The sequence below is a fragment of the Protopterus annectens genome, chromosome 1.part2 (genome assembly GCF_019279795.1).
Source record: "Protopterus annectens isolate FY-2018-M chromosome 1.part2, PAN1.0, whole genome shotgun sequence".
In the NCBI taxonomy this organism is placed as follows: Eukaryota; Metazoa; Chordata; order Ceratodontiformes; family Protopteridae; genus Protopterus; species Protopterus annectens.
Genome location: NC_056727.1, coordinates 116828699 through 116845640, shown reverse-complemented (window position 1 = coordinate 116845640; position 16942 = coordinate 116828699). Strand labels below are relative to the sequence as shown.

General features: G+C 38.7%; 1 protein-coding gene across 1 annotated transcript in view; it reads right to left on the bottom strand.

Annotated features, from left to right (window-relative positions):
* SPTBN1 (spectrin beta, non-erythrocytic 1) overlaps window positions 1–16942 on the bottom strand; it is a 2377138-nt gene that overhangs the window by 724357 nt on the left and 1635839 nt on the right. The window contains exon 23 of the mRNA XM_044055150.1: window positions 338–616. Coding sequence (XP_043911085.1) covers window positions 338–616 — 279 coding nt within the window. The remainder of the gene's footprint in view (window positions 1–337; window positions 617–16942) is intronic.

Below are 16942 nucleotides of genomic sequence, written 5' to 3'. Positions count from 1 at the left end.
CATGTGTTGTTATGGTTTTTGTGTTTAAATCCATTTTTGTGCTTAAAATGTGACAATTTAATAAAGATGTTTAAAGAAAAGACATACACTTGATGGTGCAGGTGCTGCAGGAGGCACACCCCCCCATTATGAAGGAGAATCTGCTCCTTCCCCACATAATTTTTTTTTGTAAAGTAGCCTGATGACTTTCACTTTAGTGGAACAAATAATTAATTCTTACAGCACAAACTACCCTATTCATCACTCTCCATTCACTAAGCATTTTACATAGTTTATGTCATTAGCCAAGACAAAAACAACTTGTGAAGCTAAATAATTCTATACCACAAAGACTAACCTTGGCCTTCTCTTCAGACATCATGTAGAGCTCTTGTTCACTCATCCAGGCTTCAGCCTCTGCAGCATCAAAGTAGTACTGCTGGGCCCTGTGCGACTCTTCCAGCCTTTTGTGCCGTTTCTCAGTTTCCTCAATAAGCAGATTCCAGAGAGTCTGCTGATCAGCTACTCTCTGTTTGATGGCTTCTGTTTGGGGGCTACCATCAACTGTGATGTGTTGGCTCCTCTCAAGGATGTCATCTGTACGTGGCTGATGACCCTGGATTTCTTTCTGAAGAGTCTAAATTGCAAGAAAAAAGCACATTTATATTACATTTGGCAAACTACACATTTTATTGTTTCTAGTATATAATTTGTAGATGACTACTAACAAACAATTTACTACAGTGGCAAGGCAAAACATATTCCTGACGAACCATAAAAGTGATAATAGGTCATCTTGCTTTCCTAGATGTCATATTTCACATGCTGAGAGGTTCAAAGTGGCTATCAAGGATTCTACAGCAGACCCTGCAGAAATGTTCTAGATAGTTTTTAAAGGAGCTATATGTCTTGAACACTGAGATTGGTTTCTGTCCTGTTCATCCTGAAAATATTCCAGTTATGAAGTATTGTTTTATTGCTTTATTATCTACCAAAAAGGTAGTAATACACATATTTCTAGTTTAGTTCTTAAATTTATTATTTTTCATTTTAATGGACTCTTATCTGCCTGTTTTCTTGTCTAGATGCAAAGTGTCACCATTATGGTAAGAAGTCATTATTCCCACCTATTATATGTAGCAGCTTTTTTAAATGTCAGATTCCAGCTTTTGTGATACGTGCACCCAATAATGTTTGACAAGGTTAATCCTTTGTACATTTTTTCTTATCAGCATTGGAACCTATGTCACATCTTGCATGACTTTTTGTTTTAATAAAAACCCTCAAAAAAAAAAAATAAACGCACTATCAGAACACCCCCATAATCTGTTAACTTAATAAAGAGACACATAAGTATGTACATCCTCAAATAATTAAGCTTATCCCCCCCAGTAGGAACATTTGTACCAAATAGTTGCTAACACAAGCCCTAATTTACCCAAAATAGAGGTTATCCATGTTAAGACGCATGTTATTGCCTATGCTTCTACTTACACTAATTAGTATATTTTATTTTATTTTTTATCCCTTCTCCCATGCAAAAACAACTTGCATGCTTTCAGAAATCATTAACTTTCAGTCTTGAGGAAATGAGCCCCCCAACGTGGTGTTTTGTGGCTGTGAATTGGTCGGTTTCAGGCAATTCTTGCCTCTTCCTACTTGGCACTAACAGCCTGAATCCCTATACATGGATTTACTTTTTGGGTCTTCATCAAAGGAAGTGTTCAAAAAAATGGAAGGAAAAGGTAAAATGGTTAAGACAGTAAAACAATTTTCATTCTTCACTATTCACATTTCAGTAGGAATTTGTTCTAAACAGTGTCATTTTTTACTGTAAGCAGTATCATGTCAAATAGTTTAAACAGAGCACATTGGAAAAAGGCCAAGGGGGAGAGGTGGTAGAGGCTGAGGTAGGCAGTCAGAAAGAGGGTAGACCAACTTGGAACCAAACCAACAAATACTAAGAAAAAAGCACCTGGAGAACAGCAATCAATCCACGTTCTATTATGAAAGTAGAATGTCCACAAATTTGTAACAGCAAACCAGTCCATGCTTTATTGTAAAAGTAGGTAATCCACAAAGTTGTTGACCTAGGTCAACAACTTTGTGGATTATCTACTTTTACAATAAAGCGTGAACATCTTTGTGGATTATCTACTTTTACAATAAAGCGTGGACTGGTTTGCTGTTACGAATCAGAACGAGGGCGCCCAACAGTTCTGACTGTCGTCAGCCCCCCTTTCCCTGCTCTTCACCCACGTTAGCATCTGGCAGGGCAAATTTACCCTATTCAGTTCTCATTGGTTCAAACCTACTGTGGAATGTGAGGAGGCTTATAAACTCATAATACAAAATTGAGTTCAGGGCCACTCTTCCCTTCATGAGAATGACTTTTATTCCCCCCTCAAATTTCACTTGCAGAAATATTTCTGATATACATTCTAGGTTTAGCAACTGTAGAAAGGCTACCTCTTTCACAACGAGGATAAAGGTTCTGCTCAAACCATTCATATTTCCCAGAAAAGACAGACCCTGGAGGGCTGTACAGAAATAGTTTTAGATGGTAAAGAATTTCAGGATGCTTACCTTCTAGTCTATTCTTCCTCTTCTGCTTCCAGGGATACTTGTTGTCGTTATGGACAATGAGGGGTTCATACTTGCTTATCTTCATAGTCAAGGGACTCATAAGAGTCTTCTAGTTTCTTATGGGTTAAAAGAGGTGTCAGTTTGCTTCCTTGCCCTCTCGGCTTTTACAACTTCCTGGGTATTAACAGAATGATTCGTTTCAACCTTTGCTATTTCTAAAGTACAAAACATTCACATCTGTCCATCCCTGGAAGACTGTCCTTATTAAGAAAAGTCCCAGGAAGAGTTGAAAGAGGCTATGAATTACACACTCAAGTACTTCACCAAAGTAGGGATGTCCCCCTCTACCTATAGGAGCCCAGACTGATCTCGCCTCACTCTGTCCCAGTCAGACTTTCCCGGTAAACAAATATTAAATAAATAAAAACATTGTTTATTTGCAACTAGCATGAGTCCAACATTACAAAAAATTGCTGAATTCCTACCTTCCCTTAAACCTCACTCCTCCTACTTCTGATCATTATGCATGTATTGTTTCCACAATTTTCATTTACTTCTATGCAATTTGCTCCTTCCCTTTTCTAAAGATCCCTCTTCCAGTTCTTTTACCTCTTTTATAATATTCAGTACCTCAAATACAGTTATAATGTAGACTGATTTCCATTTTCTAGTAATTGCTTTTTTTTGGTAGCCAATAGAATTAAACTTAATAAGGCCTTACAATGTCTAAGCAATTTAGATCCTGAATCCCAGCTCAAAGCAATCATTTCCTTCCTTACAGTCATTTATTCACCCATAACTTCTGACAGAGTACACTGCTGGGAATTTTTTAAATCTGCCAACTCATTACACGCCCAAAACATAAGCTTCCAGCTAGCTCTTTCTTTTCCCTTATACCTCCAATATTTGCTATCTTATTGAGGAAAATTTCCTTGAAATCTACTTGGGGTATAAAAATATGTAGGCAAATACTTACAAGCAAAGATCCTAAACCTTCTGGACTTGGTTGCATGTTAGGCAGCCATACATGTCTTACCATTGCTTTTTTTGTAAACTGCATTTCCAGTCTCTTCCCAGTGGTTTCTAACCTCCTCTGAGTGATCCTTATAGGAATCATGCAACATTTTATATGCCCAACTGATCATCTTTTTTTACCAGCTGTTTCTATTCTAGGTTCAACTAAAAACTCTACCAGGGCAGGTATTTCACTTAGCATCCCCATATCTCATTCTCTTTGCCTGGTACTCTGAAATCAAGCTCTCCAAATATCTTCTTGGCCTCATCCCACTCTATTACCTTTCCTGCTTGGGTTATTTGCTCCTAATATCTTGGATCCTTTGCCAGGTTTCTCCAGTAAATTCCAGCTCCCTCTTGCCTATATTCTGTGCCCCTACTTGTAGTCAATCATATTGGCAAAAACTCCTTTCTACTTTCTCGCATTGGCTTAGCTCTTAAAATACTTTCTGCAACTTTATGAATATAATAACCTCTAAGGTTATTTTCCATAATGATTTACATCCAAAAATCTCACTCACACACACTATTTCTTGAACTTGCCCCTTGCTTCAACATCATCCCTTTTCACTTTGAATTAACCTTCTGCTTGTGTTATGTATACGAGCCTTACCTGTGTAGCTCTAAAATATCATTTCAAATCACGTTAACCTTGTTCTATTGGAAAGATCAACTTATCCCACATAACTCTTGCCCTTTCTCTCACCCAGATAAATTCCTTCATTTCTTTAAATCATTGTCCACAACTTCTTCTCAAGCTGGCAAAAGTACGCCTGACCCGTATATAAGATTAACAGACTAAAAACACTTTCACTGCTTGTATTTTACTATCCAAATCTATAAATGAGAGTTTATAGTTTCTCAATTTTTGTATTATTGTTTTAGTCTGTTCCCATATATCCTTAGTTGCCATAACAAAGGCTTTTTAATCCACACTCCTAAATACTTCATCTTATGTCTCCATAACTATGGGTATTGTTGAACCAATTTGTTTGTGGGTACATAATTTATGGCTATAGCCTTTGTCTTATCATTAATTTTATACACTGAAAAGACAAGAAAGCTGTCTCAAAATGTTCCACAACACTTAAAACGTCCTTTTCTGGGTTTGTCAGGTACAAAATATCATCTTCCCATAAAGCCACCACCTTTTCTTGATTATCATACCAATTATATCCTTGTGTTTCTGAGTCCCTTATTTTCTTTGCCAATGACTCTACATATAAAGCAAATAACAGAGGAGTAAGAGGCCACCACTGCCTAGTTGGTCTGGTTCCTCTGTTCAAACACAATTTGAAAGGAATCCTCCCATTTTAATTACTGCCTCCAATCCGTCGTGTCCCTTTCCAATTAACCTTATTTTTGTATTAAGGCATGCAAATGCTTCCAATGCCCTACTCATAAAATCCCAGCTTACTCTGCCAAATGCTTTCTCTGCATCAAGACCACTAACAATAATGGTATTTTCTTATATTCTGCTTCCCTCTGGATCATCAATGTTCTATTAGTGTTTTCAAATGTCTGCCTCCCTTCAACAAAGCCACACTGACCTGTACCAATCAATTTTGGTAATACTTTTGACATTCTTTTAACTAGTACAAACACTTTAATCATGTTTTAAAACTGAACAGGTCATTGCCATCTTTTAGGTAACACAGCCTTCTTCCAAGATGTTGGTGCTGCCCCGCCTTTCAAAATACTCAAACAAAATCTTCCAGATTTTTATTACTTTCTTCTCTTCTAATTTCAAAACTTCCAAAGGAATACCACCTGTTATTGGAGACTTTCCTAAAGATTGGTTATACTTCACTGACTCATCACCTCCTATCTTAACTGTTAATTATTGAGCCTGATCAACCTTTAACCTTAGCATAATTAAGTCTTGAAGAAAGGGTACAAATGGAAATATTTACTGATGTCCACATTTCTCTGCTTTATACAAATTTTCATAAAATTTCCAGGACATCTCTAAAACCTCTACAGGATCTGTGGTTATTTTTCTTGTTATAGATTCCCTAAGTCTGGAGATAACCCTTTTAACATACGTTTGCCTACATTATTGTGCTAAAAGTTTTTTTTTGCTCTGAGCTATTTTGAAAAAATAGTTGCTTAACTACAATCATTCTAGGCTCATGCATATTATCCAGATATTCCTTTATTTTCTCTTCAGCAGTCTGCATTTACTCATCTTTTTTCTATGAGATTCCTCTTATTCTGCAATACTTTACCCTTTGCCAGTCCTTCTAAGTAATTTCTATGACTTCTTAACTATATCTCTTTCATTTTATTTCAACCTTATTTTTAAACTCCACTTTCATTTTATCACAGTCACTGGCTATAACTTTTGAAGATATTTCTATCTTCCTTATAATTCTTGAATAATTTCCACTACCCAATTCCTCTCTTCTTAACAGGTAGGTGGGAAAGCACCACTGCCTTATTTTTACTTCATTACCCTGCATTTCTATCTTTGTTTTTATTCGTGCATGATCAGAAATAGTTACTGGATGTGTGTTGAAGCTTTCAATTAAATGCACGTGTTACTGTGAAATATAATTTTTATCTAGTCTAGTTCAGTTATTCTACCTTGCATTTCTTCACAAATCTACCCACTTTTATTATACTGTCCTTTCTAGCTTTCCCTGATATATCCTCACTATTGCAAATCAAATTCCAGTCCCCGCCTATAAATATTCCCTGCTGAAAGCTGATTATTTCTCCCAAAATTTTCTTAACCTCCATAACAGCCATTTTCAGTGGAATATAAATACATACCATTGTGATCATCCTTTGCCAACAGCCCCTTACTATCAAAAATCTATAATTTCTTTTAATCATTTATCACTTCTGGACTCCCTCTAGTAATTAGTATAACTACTCCCCTTTTCCTCTTTCCTTGATATTCTGCTGAATATCCATTCTGAAATTCTCTGTCAAATTCACATGCTCATTTCTTTCCAAATGTGTCTCCTGCAGCATTGCTATATGCACTCTGCATTTCTTAACCTAATTCAATACTGTTTCCTTTTTATCTACACCTGTAAGACAATTCATTCCAGGATAATATGGACAGCATAGCCATTATGATAAAAAGCTATTTTTTGCCCATCTACTTACTATAGATGAGTTTTTTTTTCAGTGTGTATTCCCACCTTGTGTTACATGCATTTACTAAAGTTTGGCTGGCTGATCGTTTATACAGTTGTTTCTTCTCATCTCCATTTGAACCCATGTCACATTTTTCAAGACTTTTTGTTTTAATGAAAACTGTCAAACAAAAAACCTAAATACAAAACACCCATCCCCTATTAACTTAGAACAAACACACAAAACTATGTAACTCTTCAAAACATGGAGTTTAACCTCCAGAAGGAAAACAATTGCTCCAAACTGACGGCTGCACCTACAGGCATTATAAACCTAAAATTATGGTTACCATGCTAAAGTCCATGCTATATAGCCTGTGTTCCCACTTATACTGGTTGCTGTCTGTTCTTTTTTACCTCTCTTCCCCTCCCAGCTATGAAAAACAGCTTGTATGCTGTCAGAAAACATTAACTTTTAGCCCTAAGAAAAACTACACTGGCTACATTCAAATAAAATAAAACTGTCCACTGTTCTATTAACTGCATTAAAGTATTACGGCTGCTAGGCAGGTTGCCACCTCTTACTTCCCATCATTTCAAACTTAATTCTTTCACTGAACTGCTTGCAATTGTACCTTTAAATTTTGTACTTCCCTCAGCAAAGTATACTCAGATTAAGAATAACTGCTTGCACCTGCAAACAACTTGGCTCCACAGAGATGTACTCAGCAAGGAGTCTCTGTAAATTTCACTCAGAAAAGAATGCACAGCTGCCCTCAGCTGCAGACATCTCAATTCTAACGAACATTTACTAGTGGAAAACAAACAAGTTAATATATCTGCAGTAGTAAGAAGCTTGGCATTTTCATGGCTTTCACCATTTTGTGTAATTTTTAAAAGCTACAAGCTTATAAAACACATTCACAACTTAATCTAAAGGTAGTAATCTGGACATACATCACTGCAAAATAACAGAGAAAATATCATAATTCTACATTTAATATAATTAGTGCACTTTTACACCCCCCCCCATTCCAGCAGTCCAAGTTCACAGCATATGAACTTAAACTTGATTTTGTCAAGCTTTTTTATTATTATACTGTAAAACCCATATTTCTTACAACTAAAAAAGTACTTGTTTACTTTGCATATTTTTAACACAACAGTCACTGAAAAGACTCCCCCATATTTAAAATTCCCCTGACTACACACTTCACAAAGCTGTTTTACTGCATATAACATGCAGTTTATACCATGAAATGTTTTAAACAAATACTAATAAGAACAAAAATAGTGTCCTTCTAAACATTAATGATATAAAGTGGAGTATGTTTTACAGTTCACCCACAAGTTGAAGAACGTCAACAGAAGTCCAGTGTTTTTCAGCCTTTTCTTACAAAACCATATATCACTATTTCACAAATGTGATAAAAGATGTTTTATAGTCTTCAATTTACTCACTAATTTCAGAGTTGCTGTCCTTCTTCCTGTTCATCTCCAATTCACAACACCAGACTTTGGTTCAAGTCTAAGGTACTGCTGATACTTCTAGTCAACTCCTGTGCTTTTTTTCTCTTTCAAGCATTTTCCTTTAAAACACTGGAAAAAAGTTTAACTGCCAAAGTCTCTCTATGAACTTTACCACCAAGCAGTCTCTCCTTCTGCTTGCTGACTCACTTTTTGTTGGATAAGCTTTTTTATTTCCCCTTGTTCTGTTCTGTCAAAAATTACTTTGATTATCCAGAAAAAAATAAGACACCTGGATACAGCAGCTTGAATCTTACACCTGCCTCTTGACATTGCCAAAATGCTGGGATAAATTTGCTTCTCTTCTGCCTACATACAGTGAATAATCATTTTCTACAAACACTCATCTCCAATTTTTAATAGTCTGCCTTTCTGCCACAATTTTGTCAGATCAACTACTTCTGCTGGCATGATTACATCTTCACTAATATAGGTCTTGGCTGCTTTCTCATGGCCAGGTTTGGAGCATACACTCAACATGCCCTTTTAATTAACAAATTTTGCTGTGGAACAGCAGTCTTGTTGCTTATTTGTGCTTTCATAAAATTAATATAGGCTGCTCTTTCCAGTTTCTCTGTACAGCAGTAAATCTCACATTTTCTCTGTGTGCTTTGTCTTCTAATTCTACTGTTCTTTTAAATGTTTTTTTCTTGAGAAACCTCATATTCAGACAGCTTTTTCTTCATGTCAGCTTCTGATTTTTGCAGTTTTATCAGTTCATCTGAATGGCTAGTTAAAGTGTCTTATTTTTTCTAGCCTTTTTCTGTTTGAATTAATATATTCCTTCAATGTTTTGGTTATTTTCATCACCAACATTTATTTATTTTTTCCATCTAAATTACTGGAAGACATCTCCTGAAACAAAGCTGAAGCTGAACAGTTGCAGAATCTTTCCTAGACAATGTTTTCTCTTCGCCTTTTCTGGCTGATTTTGTTCCAGGTTTTGCAAATTTCTTCTTTCCTGACATCTAGGCAATGTATTTACTAGACAGTAACTGAATTTTACCAAAGAAGAAATTTCAATGGCACTCCTTTTTCTAAAGTTTATCTTTTCACATTGGGAGATCTGAAGTCATGTTGTTGATCAGTGTGCAGCCATCTTGGAAATCCTTGAAACATCTCTTCTTGAGCAGTCTCATACTTAGCCAGCCTTTTCTTCATTTCGACCTTCAATTTTTATCAGCTCATCTGAATATCTGTTTAAAGATTCTTCCATTTTTTTCAGCCTTTTATTATGCGTTGATTTATTCCTTCAGTATTTCATTTAGTTTTATCAGCTCTGAGCACATATGACTTATTTTTTCCTCTAGATTACTGGAAACCATGTTTTACACCAAAGCTGGAGCTTGAACTGCTTTTTGCTGAACATCTACAGGATTCTTCACCATCAGTGTTTTCTCTTCACCTTTTCTAGTTGATTTTCTTTCAGGCTCTCCTAGTTTCTTCTTTGCTGGCATCCAGACAGTGTACTTACTAGCCAGTAGCTGAATTTTACTCAAGCTGACAATATCACTGGCCATTTCTCAGTTTCGGTTTTCACACTGGGAGAGCTGAACTTAAGATGCTAACCAGTGTGCAGACATCTTAGAAATCCCTAATTCAGAAACATTGAACAGAAAATATATTAGTTTGCTACAGACTGCTGAAAAAAGCAAAGATCCGTTAAGTAAACAACAGTTATGCACAGAGAGGGGTACTTATAAGAATTAAAATTTCAATAAAAACTTTAATATAATGTGCAGCATAAATAAAAGCTCACTTCCGTATGGCCAGGATGAACACTTTTGGCTTATGCCTTCTGATTTTCTCATCCTGGCCATACTGAAGTGAACTTTTACTTCTGATGCTATTGGTTTTAATACACGGTATATTACATTTTTTATTGAAGTTTTAATTCAGAAACATTGGTAGAATTAGTGCAGGCCATATACAAGGACCCAACGACTCAAGTGCAAACACTATTTAGTCTCATAGAGCGGTTTCCAGTGGGAGTAGGTGTGCATCAGGGTTCAGCTCTGCTGTTCATACTGGTGATGGAATACATCAGCAAACGTAATGGAGGGAACAGATAAAGTTGCTGTATTCAGACAATGTGGCATTAAAGGTACACTTTAAACAAGAACTCCGGCAAAGAATAAGGGAATGGAATGCAAACTTGAAGGTACACGGAATGAAATTTAACACAGATAAGTTAACTGTAATGGCAGCAAAAGGGGGAAATCAGAAGAAGCTGAGAAATGAGATAGAAGAGAAAGTACTGGAACAGCTTAAAAGCTTCAAGTACCTGGGAGGGGTGTTTGAAGAGAAGGAAAGTCTGAATGAGTCTGTCAAAACTAGAATCACAGGGGCTACAACCAACTGGCACAATGTGTAATGGGCAGTGTATGACAAAAGAATGCCAAAGAAGCTGAAAAGTAAGGTGAAAAAAACAGTAGTGTGACCAGTACTACTGTATGGTACAGAAATCTGGGTAGTAAAGGCACAGCAGTTGAGGAAGCTACAGATGAAGTGCCCGAGATGGGTGGTAGGATGTATACTGAGAGAAAGACAAAAAAATGAGGACATCAGAGCAGAAGACAAGGTTGCTCCAATTGCAGAGAATGTCAAAGCAAACAGATTACAGTGGTTTGGGCACATGTGTATAAAAGCAGAAGACAATCTGGTGAAGATGATTTGGGACAGAGAGGAAGATGGCAAGAAGAGACAAAAGCATCCAGCAAAGAGACGGATGGATTGTGTGAGAGAAGACCTGCAACAGTCAGGCATGACTGTTGATGGTAGGAAACTGACACTGAATCAAGAAAGATGGAGGCAGATGACATGACACCCCAACCACAAGTAGAAAATGGGGGGGGGGGGGGGGCTGTCAATGATGATTATTATTTAAAGCCAGAAATCTGTTGGCCATACTGCTTACTTGCTGGGAATCTTTCCCAGGTAAAACCATGGCCTCTGAATGACTTCAAAATCACAGATCTAAAAGACAAGTCAACATTATTCATAATCACCCCACTTTCTTTTACATGGAGTTGGGTGTCAAGTCAGCTGTTACCACCTCTCTCGATTCAGTGCCATTCTCTTATCTTCAACAGTCATGCCTGACTGTCAGTTCTTCACCAAACTCTCTTCTTTCTTGCAGATGTACACTTTGCTTTCCAACTTCTTTGGCATTCTTCTGGCTCACACACACACACACACACACACACACACACACACACACACACACACACACACACACACACACACACACACACCACCCATGACACTCTGTGCAGTTGGCTGCAGCTCCTCTGATGCTAGCTGTGGTGTCCTCATTCAGATTTTTTTTCTCCTCAACCACGCCTCCCAGATTCTTAATCTGTTCTAGTATTTTCCCTTCATTCTCAATTTTCAGCATCTTCTAATTTCCCTGATTTGCTGCCATGACAACTGGATTGTCTGTATTCAAGTTTCAACACATATGCCTTCAGTTTTTTGTCCCATTCCCTAACATTTGGATGCATTCCTGATCAGAATCTACCAGTAACACCTCATTGTCTGCATACATCAGCTTTATCTTGTTTTCCCAAGTATAGCATGTTAAAAGATGCACAAGAAGCAGGCACAAATGGTGGTAAGGTCAATTTTTCAAGGACATAATTCAGGTCTCAAGGAGGGGGAAACAGAATTGTTTGAACTCAAAATGTGATGAAAGAGGTGGATCAACTGGTAGGCAGGCTGAACTGGCTGACAGGTGCATATTGATGGAAGAGTATGCTAAACCCAAGTTGAGCTGTTCATAAATATAGCTGAGGGTGGAAAGAATCCCTGTTTAATAAGGGTCCAGTCCTCTGTACAGGCATCGCACAAAACTGTCTTCCACTTAGAAATATAAAGTTTTCTTGTTGCAGGTTTTCTAGATTCCTTTATTACCTATAACATATCCTTACAGGAAAAATGCCTGAAATGAGTTAGAAGCTCATGATCCAGAATGCAAAGTTAAGGGTCTTTAGGCTTCAATGAATTAGAGAGACCTTTTGTTCTGTGAGTAAATCCATCATGTAGAGCAGAAAGTGGTGACTGCCCTTGGCTAGATAAGGAGAATCAACCAGTGTCATCTCAGCTAAAAGCTGGTCAACAAAAGTATTTTCCAATTATCTTTCTGAAGTTTTAGAAGTACCTTTGGAATGAGAGCATAGATAGGGTAAACATACAGGAATTATTTCCCTTACCATGGAAATAAGATAGCTGCTCTCCGGGCTTCCTTGCAAGGGCCTCTGGAGCAAAATAGTCTAAGCTGATTATTCAGTGTGGAGGTACACAGACCTATCAAGAAAGTAATGATGGGTCATCTACAGGAAAACCTCTATGTTCAGTCCTTGGGGCCCAAAGATGATAAAGAGACTGGAGGGCAAAGATCAATGTTTTCATTTCTCTGAAGTTGATTTGATTTTTCCTGTCTGGTCCTGGCTTCATGCACTCTGACCTGTTCTGAACAGCCCCCCCCCCCCCCCAGGCAAGGTCTGAGACCTCTGTTTAGACCTTCTTAAGGGTAGAAGGAATATTAATGGGAACTCCTGGATTTGTTTTTATTTACCTGATCTACAGTTTTGTTCATAAAAGGAAAACAGGGCATAACAGTAAAAGAGGGTGACCGCATTCTGCCCATAGCAATTTCAGGTACCACTGAAGTGTTCCTCATGTGGAGTTCGGCAAAGGGAATAATTTGGATTGTAGCTGCCACACAATGGGGACTCTCAGAATCTCTCTCCCAGAGACAATGGATAGATTTTCTAGGGAGAGAAAGAAATCGGTCAAGAACTGGATTTTTTTCCTGAGGAAGAAAAGCCATCATGCTGGATGTATTAAGAAGACATCCCATGAATGTACAGTTGTGCAAAATCTTACCATAACAGCAGATCTCCTTCTCTTCACTGTTGTAGCATTCTTCACTGAAGGGATCTTCTGCTAAGGATAGTCCAACTTCCAGCCAGTATACCAAAGTCTTTAGATTTTATAGGCGCCTATGTCACAGGTATACTCCTCGCATAGAGTGCAGGACATAATGTTGACATATGGATGCACATACTCAGAAATGAGTAGCCATAGGAGGAACAACCCCGCCCCCCCCCCCCCGAAGAATAATGCAGAACATGTACATCCAGAAGTAAAAAAGTTCTGAAGGGGAAGGAAGCAAGAGCCCCTTGGCCAGGAGAGTACCAAATTCAGAAGCAATAGCCATAACAGAAGGGGGAAGGAGGGAGGGACCAAAGTCTGCAAAAGTGAACAGACCATTTATCTACTGTTATGATAAGATTTTATATAACTGTACTATGTGTTTCCATGTCACTGTTGCAGTATTCTTCACTGAAGGGACAATACAGCAGCTAAGAAGACTGGGAGGAAGAAGGCAAAGAACAGCGCTTTACAAACTCATGAAGAACAGCCATGGCAAAACCTGCCCTGGCCCCAGAAACAACAGCCAATTTGTAATGTATAGAAAAAGTATGAACAGAGGACTAAGCAGCAGCTTCAAGGATGGAACTGGCATCCAAAACCCTTGAAAAGGCACCTGAAGAGACAAACACCCTAGTAGAATGCATCTTTACAGATGAAAAAATACATTTGCCATGAAAAAGAATAACAAAAGGGAATTGTCTTAGAGATCAGGAGGAGATGGTTTGTTTGGAAACAGCTAAACCCAAAGTCCAGGGATGAAAAGAAACAAAAAGTTGTTCTGATTTGCAAATAATCTTTATTTTATGCAAATAACATCTGAGCTGCCTATGCAGCTCCAACGTGTGGAGAATCTTCTCAATGATAGACTGCAGAGATGGAAAAAAAGGAAGGGAGTTGAAGAGACTGATTAAGGGACAGCACATTAGCTACCTTGGGCATAAAAGGAAGATTAGTACGAAGTGACATCCTGTCTTTGTGAAAAATTAAAGGAGAAATTACCATAACTGCATGAAGTTCAGAGAGTCTCTTGCCAAAAGCAAGAGCCAACAGCAGAAGAGCCTTCCAAGTACAAAGTTATAAGGAAGCTGAGCTAGCAATTTCAAAAGAAGCCTGAGTCAATTTTTCAAGAAGCAAATTAAGGTCTCAAGGAGGAGGAATAGGCTTTCTCAGGAGCCTGATATGAAGCATGCCTTTAAGAAATTGCTTGACCTCAAACCAAGAGACAAAAAGAGGGTTCAAGGACAGACAGAGACTGCTGACAGGTGAGCTTTACATGATGAATATGCCAAGACAGCATCCAGCAGATCACACAAGTAAGAGAACCAGAGAAACCCTTACTGAGAAGAGATCCTAATGGTGAGAGAGGCACCAAGCAGCAGATCTTTTCCATTTAGACATGTATGATTTTCTGGTAGTGGGTATCCTGGTTTCCTGAAGAACCTGAAACACGTCCCTAGAAAAGAGTTACCTAAAAAGGGTCAAAACCCTGTCACCCACAGTGTTATTTGAAGAGTGGAAAGGTGATGATGGATAAGAGATCTCTTGTCTTGTGTGAAAAGATCTATCCATTGAGATAACTTGTGATGATTGCCCATGGTCAGATGAAAAAGGGGGGAACCACTGCTGTCTGGGCCAAAAGTGGTCACTAACAAGATTCTGGGAGAGTCCTGCTTGATCTTTTGAGAAACCTTGGCAGCAGAGGAAGGGGAAGAGAAGCATATAGAAAAAAGAAGTTATGTACTCACCATAACGTTCCATCTGAGTAGTTGTACTTCATTTGTCTTCAACCTGTGGGTATCCGGATTCAGATCGGCTCTGACACGGCAGTTCACCAGCTTCTGATCCCCTTACCCATAATACCCCTCCATTCTCCTTCCTTCCCTCAGATAAGAGTTTGTTGCACCCTAACACAAGCCAGACCAAATAAGACCTTACCACAACAGGTTATTCACCAACCTAATAAGCATGAACAGGAGAACCACACAGGTGCCTTCTCCTACATACCAGAGTAACAAAAATACAGATAAGGTCAGGGGGAAGGAGGGAGGGATGGTTGAAGACAAATGAAGTACAACTACTCCGATGTAATGTTATGGTGAGTATATAACTTCTTTATCTGAAGTAGTTGACTTCATTTGGTCATCAACTTGTGGGACAGATTCCCCAGCTACCAAATACCTGGGTGGCCCTCATGGAAGGATATCCCTGAGTACCGCAAAGCCAAAGGATGCTCTTCCTCTAGATACCATGTCTAGTTTGTAATATGAAATAAAGGTGTGAGATGAAGACCAAGTAGCCACAGAACAAATGTATTCCAGAGACACCCTGGACCAAAAAGCTGCAGAAGTAGCCATTGACCTGGTGGAATGTGCTTTCACTTGACTCGGAGGAGAAATGCATTTGTCTGAGAACACCTTAACGATGCACTGAGAAATCCATTGAGCAATAGTCACTTTGGAGATTGGTTTATCTAGAAAGGGTTTAGCATATGAAACAAATAACTGATAAGACTTGTGAAAAGCCTTATTTCTGTGAAGGTAGAACCTAAATTGTCTGTGTACATCCAACAAATGTAACTTATATTCACCCCTGTTCTGAAAATTTGGAAAGAAAACAGGAAGGTTAATCATCTGGTTAATATTGTTTTTAGAAGCAACTTTTGGAAAAAAGGAAGAATTGGTATGGAGGGACACCCTATCCTTAATGAAGATCATATACGAAGCTTTGATAGAGAATGCTTGAAGTTCTGACACCCTCCTAGCAGAGGTGATAGCCACTAGGAAAGCAGTTTGACATGATAAAAACTGAAGGTCCACAGATGCTGAGGGCTCGAAAGGTGATGAAACCAGAGCATTTAAGACAAAAGTGAGGTCTTAAGGAGGAGAAGGATTCTTCACCGGGGGTCTTAAAAGAAAAGTACCCTTAATAAAGGATTTGCACAGTTTAGAAAAGGCTAATAAAATCATATTTTCCCGAATATGAAAGTTGCAAATGGCAGCCAGATGAACTTTTACAGGAAAAGAGCTAACGCCCTGATGAAATATACTCTCCAAAAACTCCAATACCACCGGGACTGACGCTGTGAAAGGATCCAAGCCTCTTTGAGAGGCCCAAATAGAGAAACGTTTCCATTTGCTATGGTAAAGCTTCCTGGCGGATGATTTGTGAGCCACCACCAGACTAGCCTTGACTGGTGAGGAATGTAGATGTCCGATAGACATGCAACTGCAGTCATAACATGTGGGTTGTCCTGCCTCAGGCAGCCCTCGGTCGGCCGGATTCCAAAGTCTGGGTCCGACGTCGGCTGATGTCGCATTTCTCTCCGACGTCAGAGTGGCTGGAGTACATAAGCATCAGCCGACGCCATTTTCTTCAGTGTTTCTTGCCCCAGATGCCAGGTGCCCTCCAAGGAAGGCTGTAATCAAATTGAAAGACAAAAACAGGATTCCAAACAAATAAATGAGCCATAAAACAAATACACCATAACAGATATCCCCAGCTAAGAGAAACAGGGATAGGAGTGGACCCTAGGCATAGAGGGGTATGGAGGGAGGGAAAATCCGACTGCAGTTGCATGTCTATCGGACATCTACATTTATGGTAGGTACAAAACTGTACTATGTCCTTCAAGAATGCAACTGCAGTCATAACATGTGGGTAGAATACCATAGCTTAGCTGGGGGAGGAGGTATGCTCTAGGAAAGAGATGGTGTGGCAATCAAACCCTGCAGGACTGCCAAAGCAAAGCCTGCTCTGGATCTGGAATATAGAGGGAGATTGTAGTGTTTGGAGAATGTATGCACGGAGCTCCA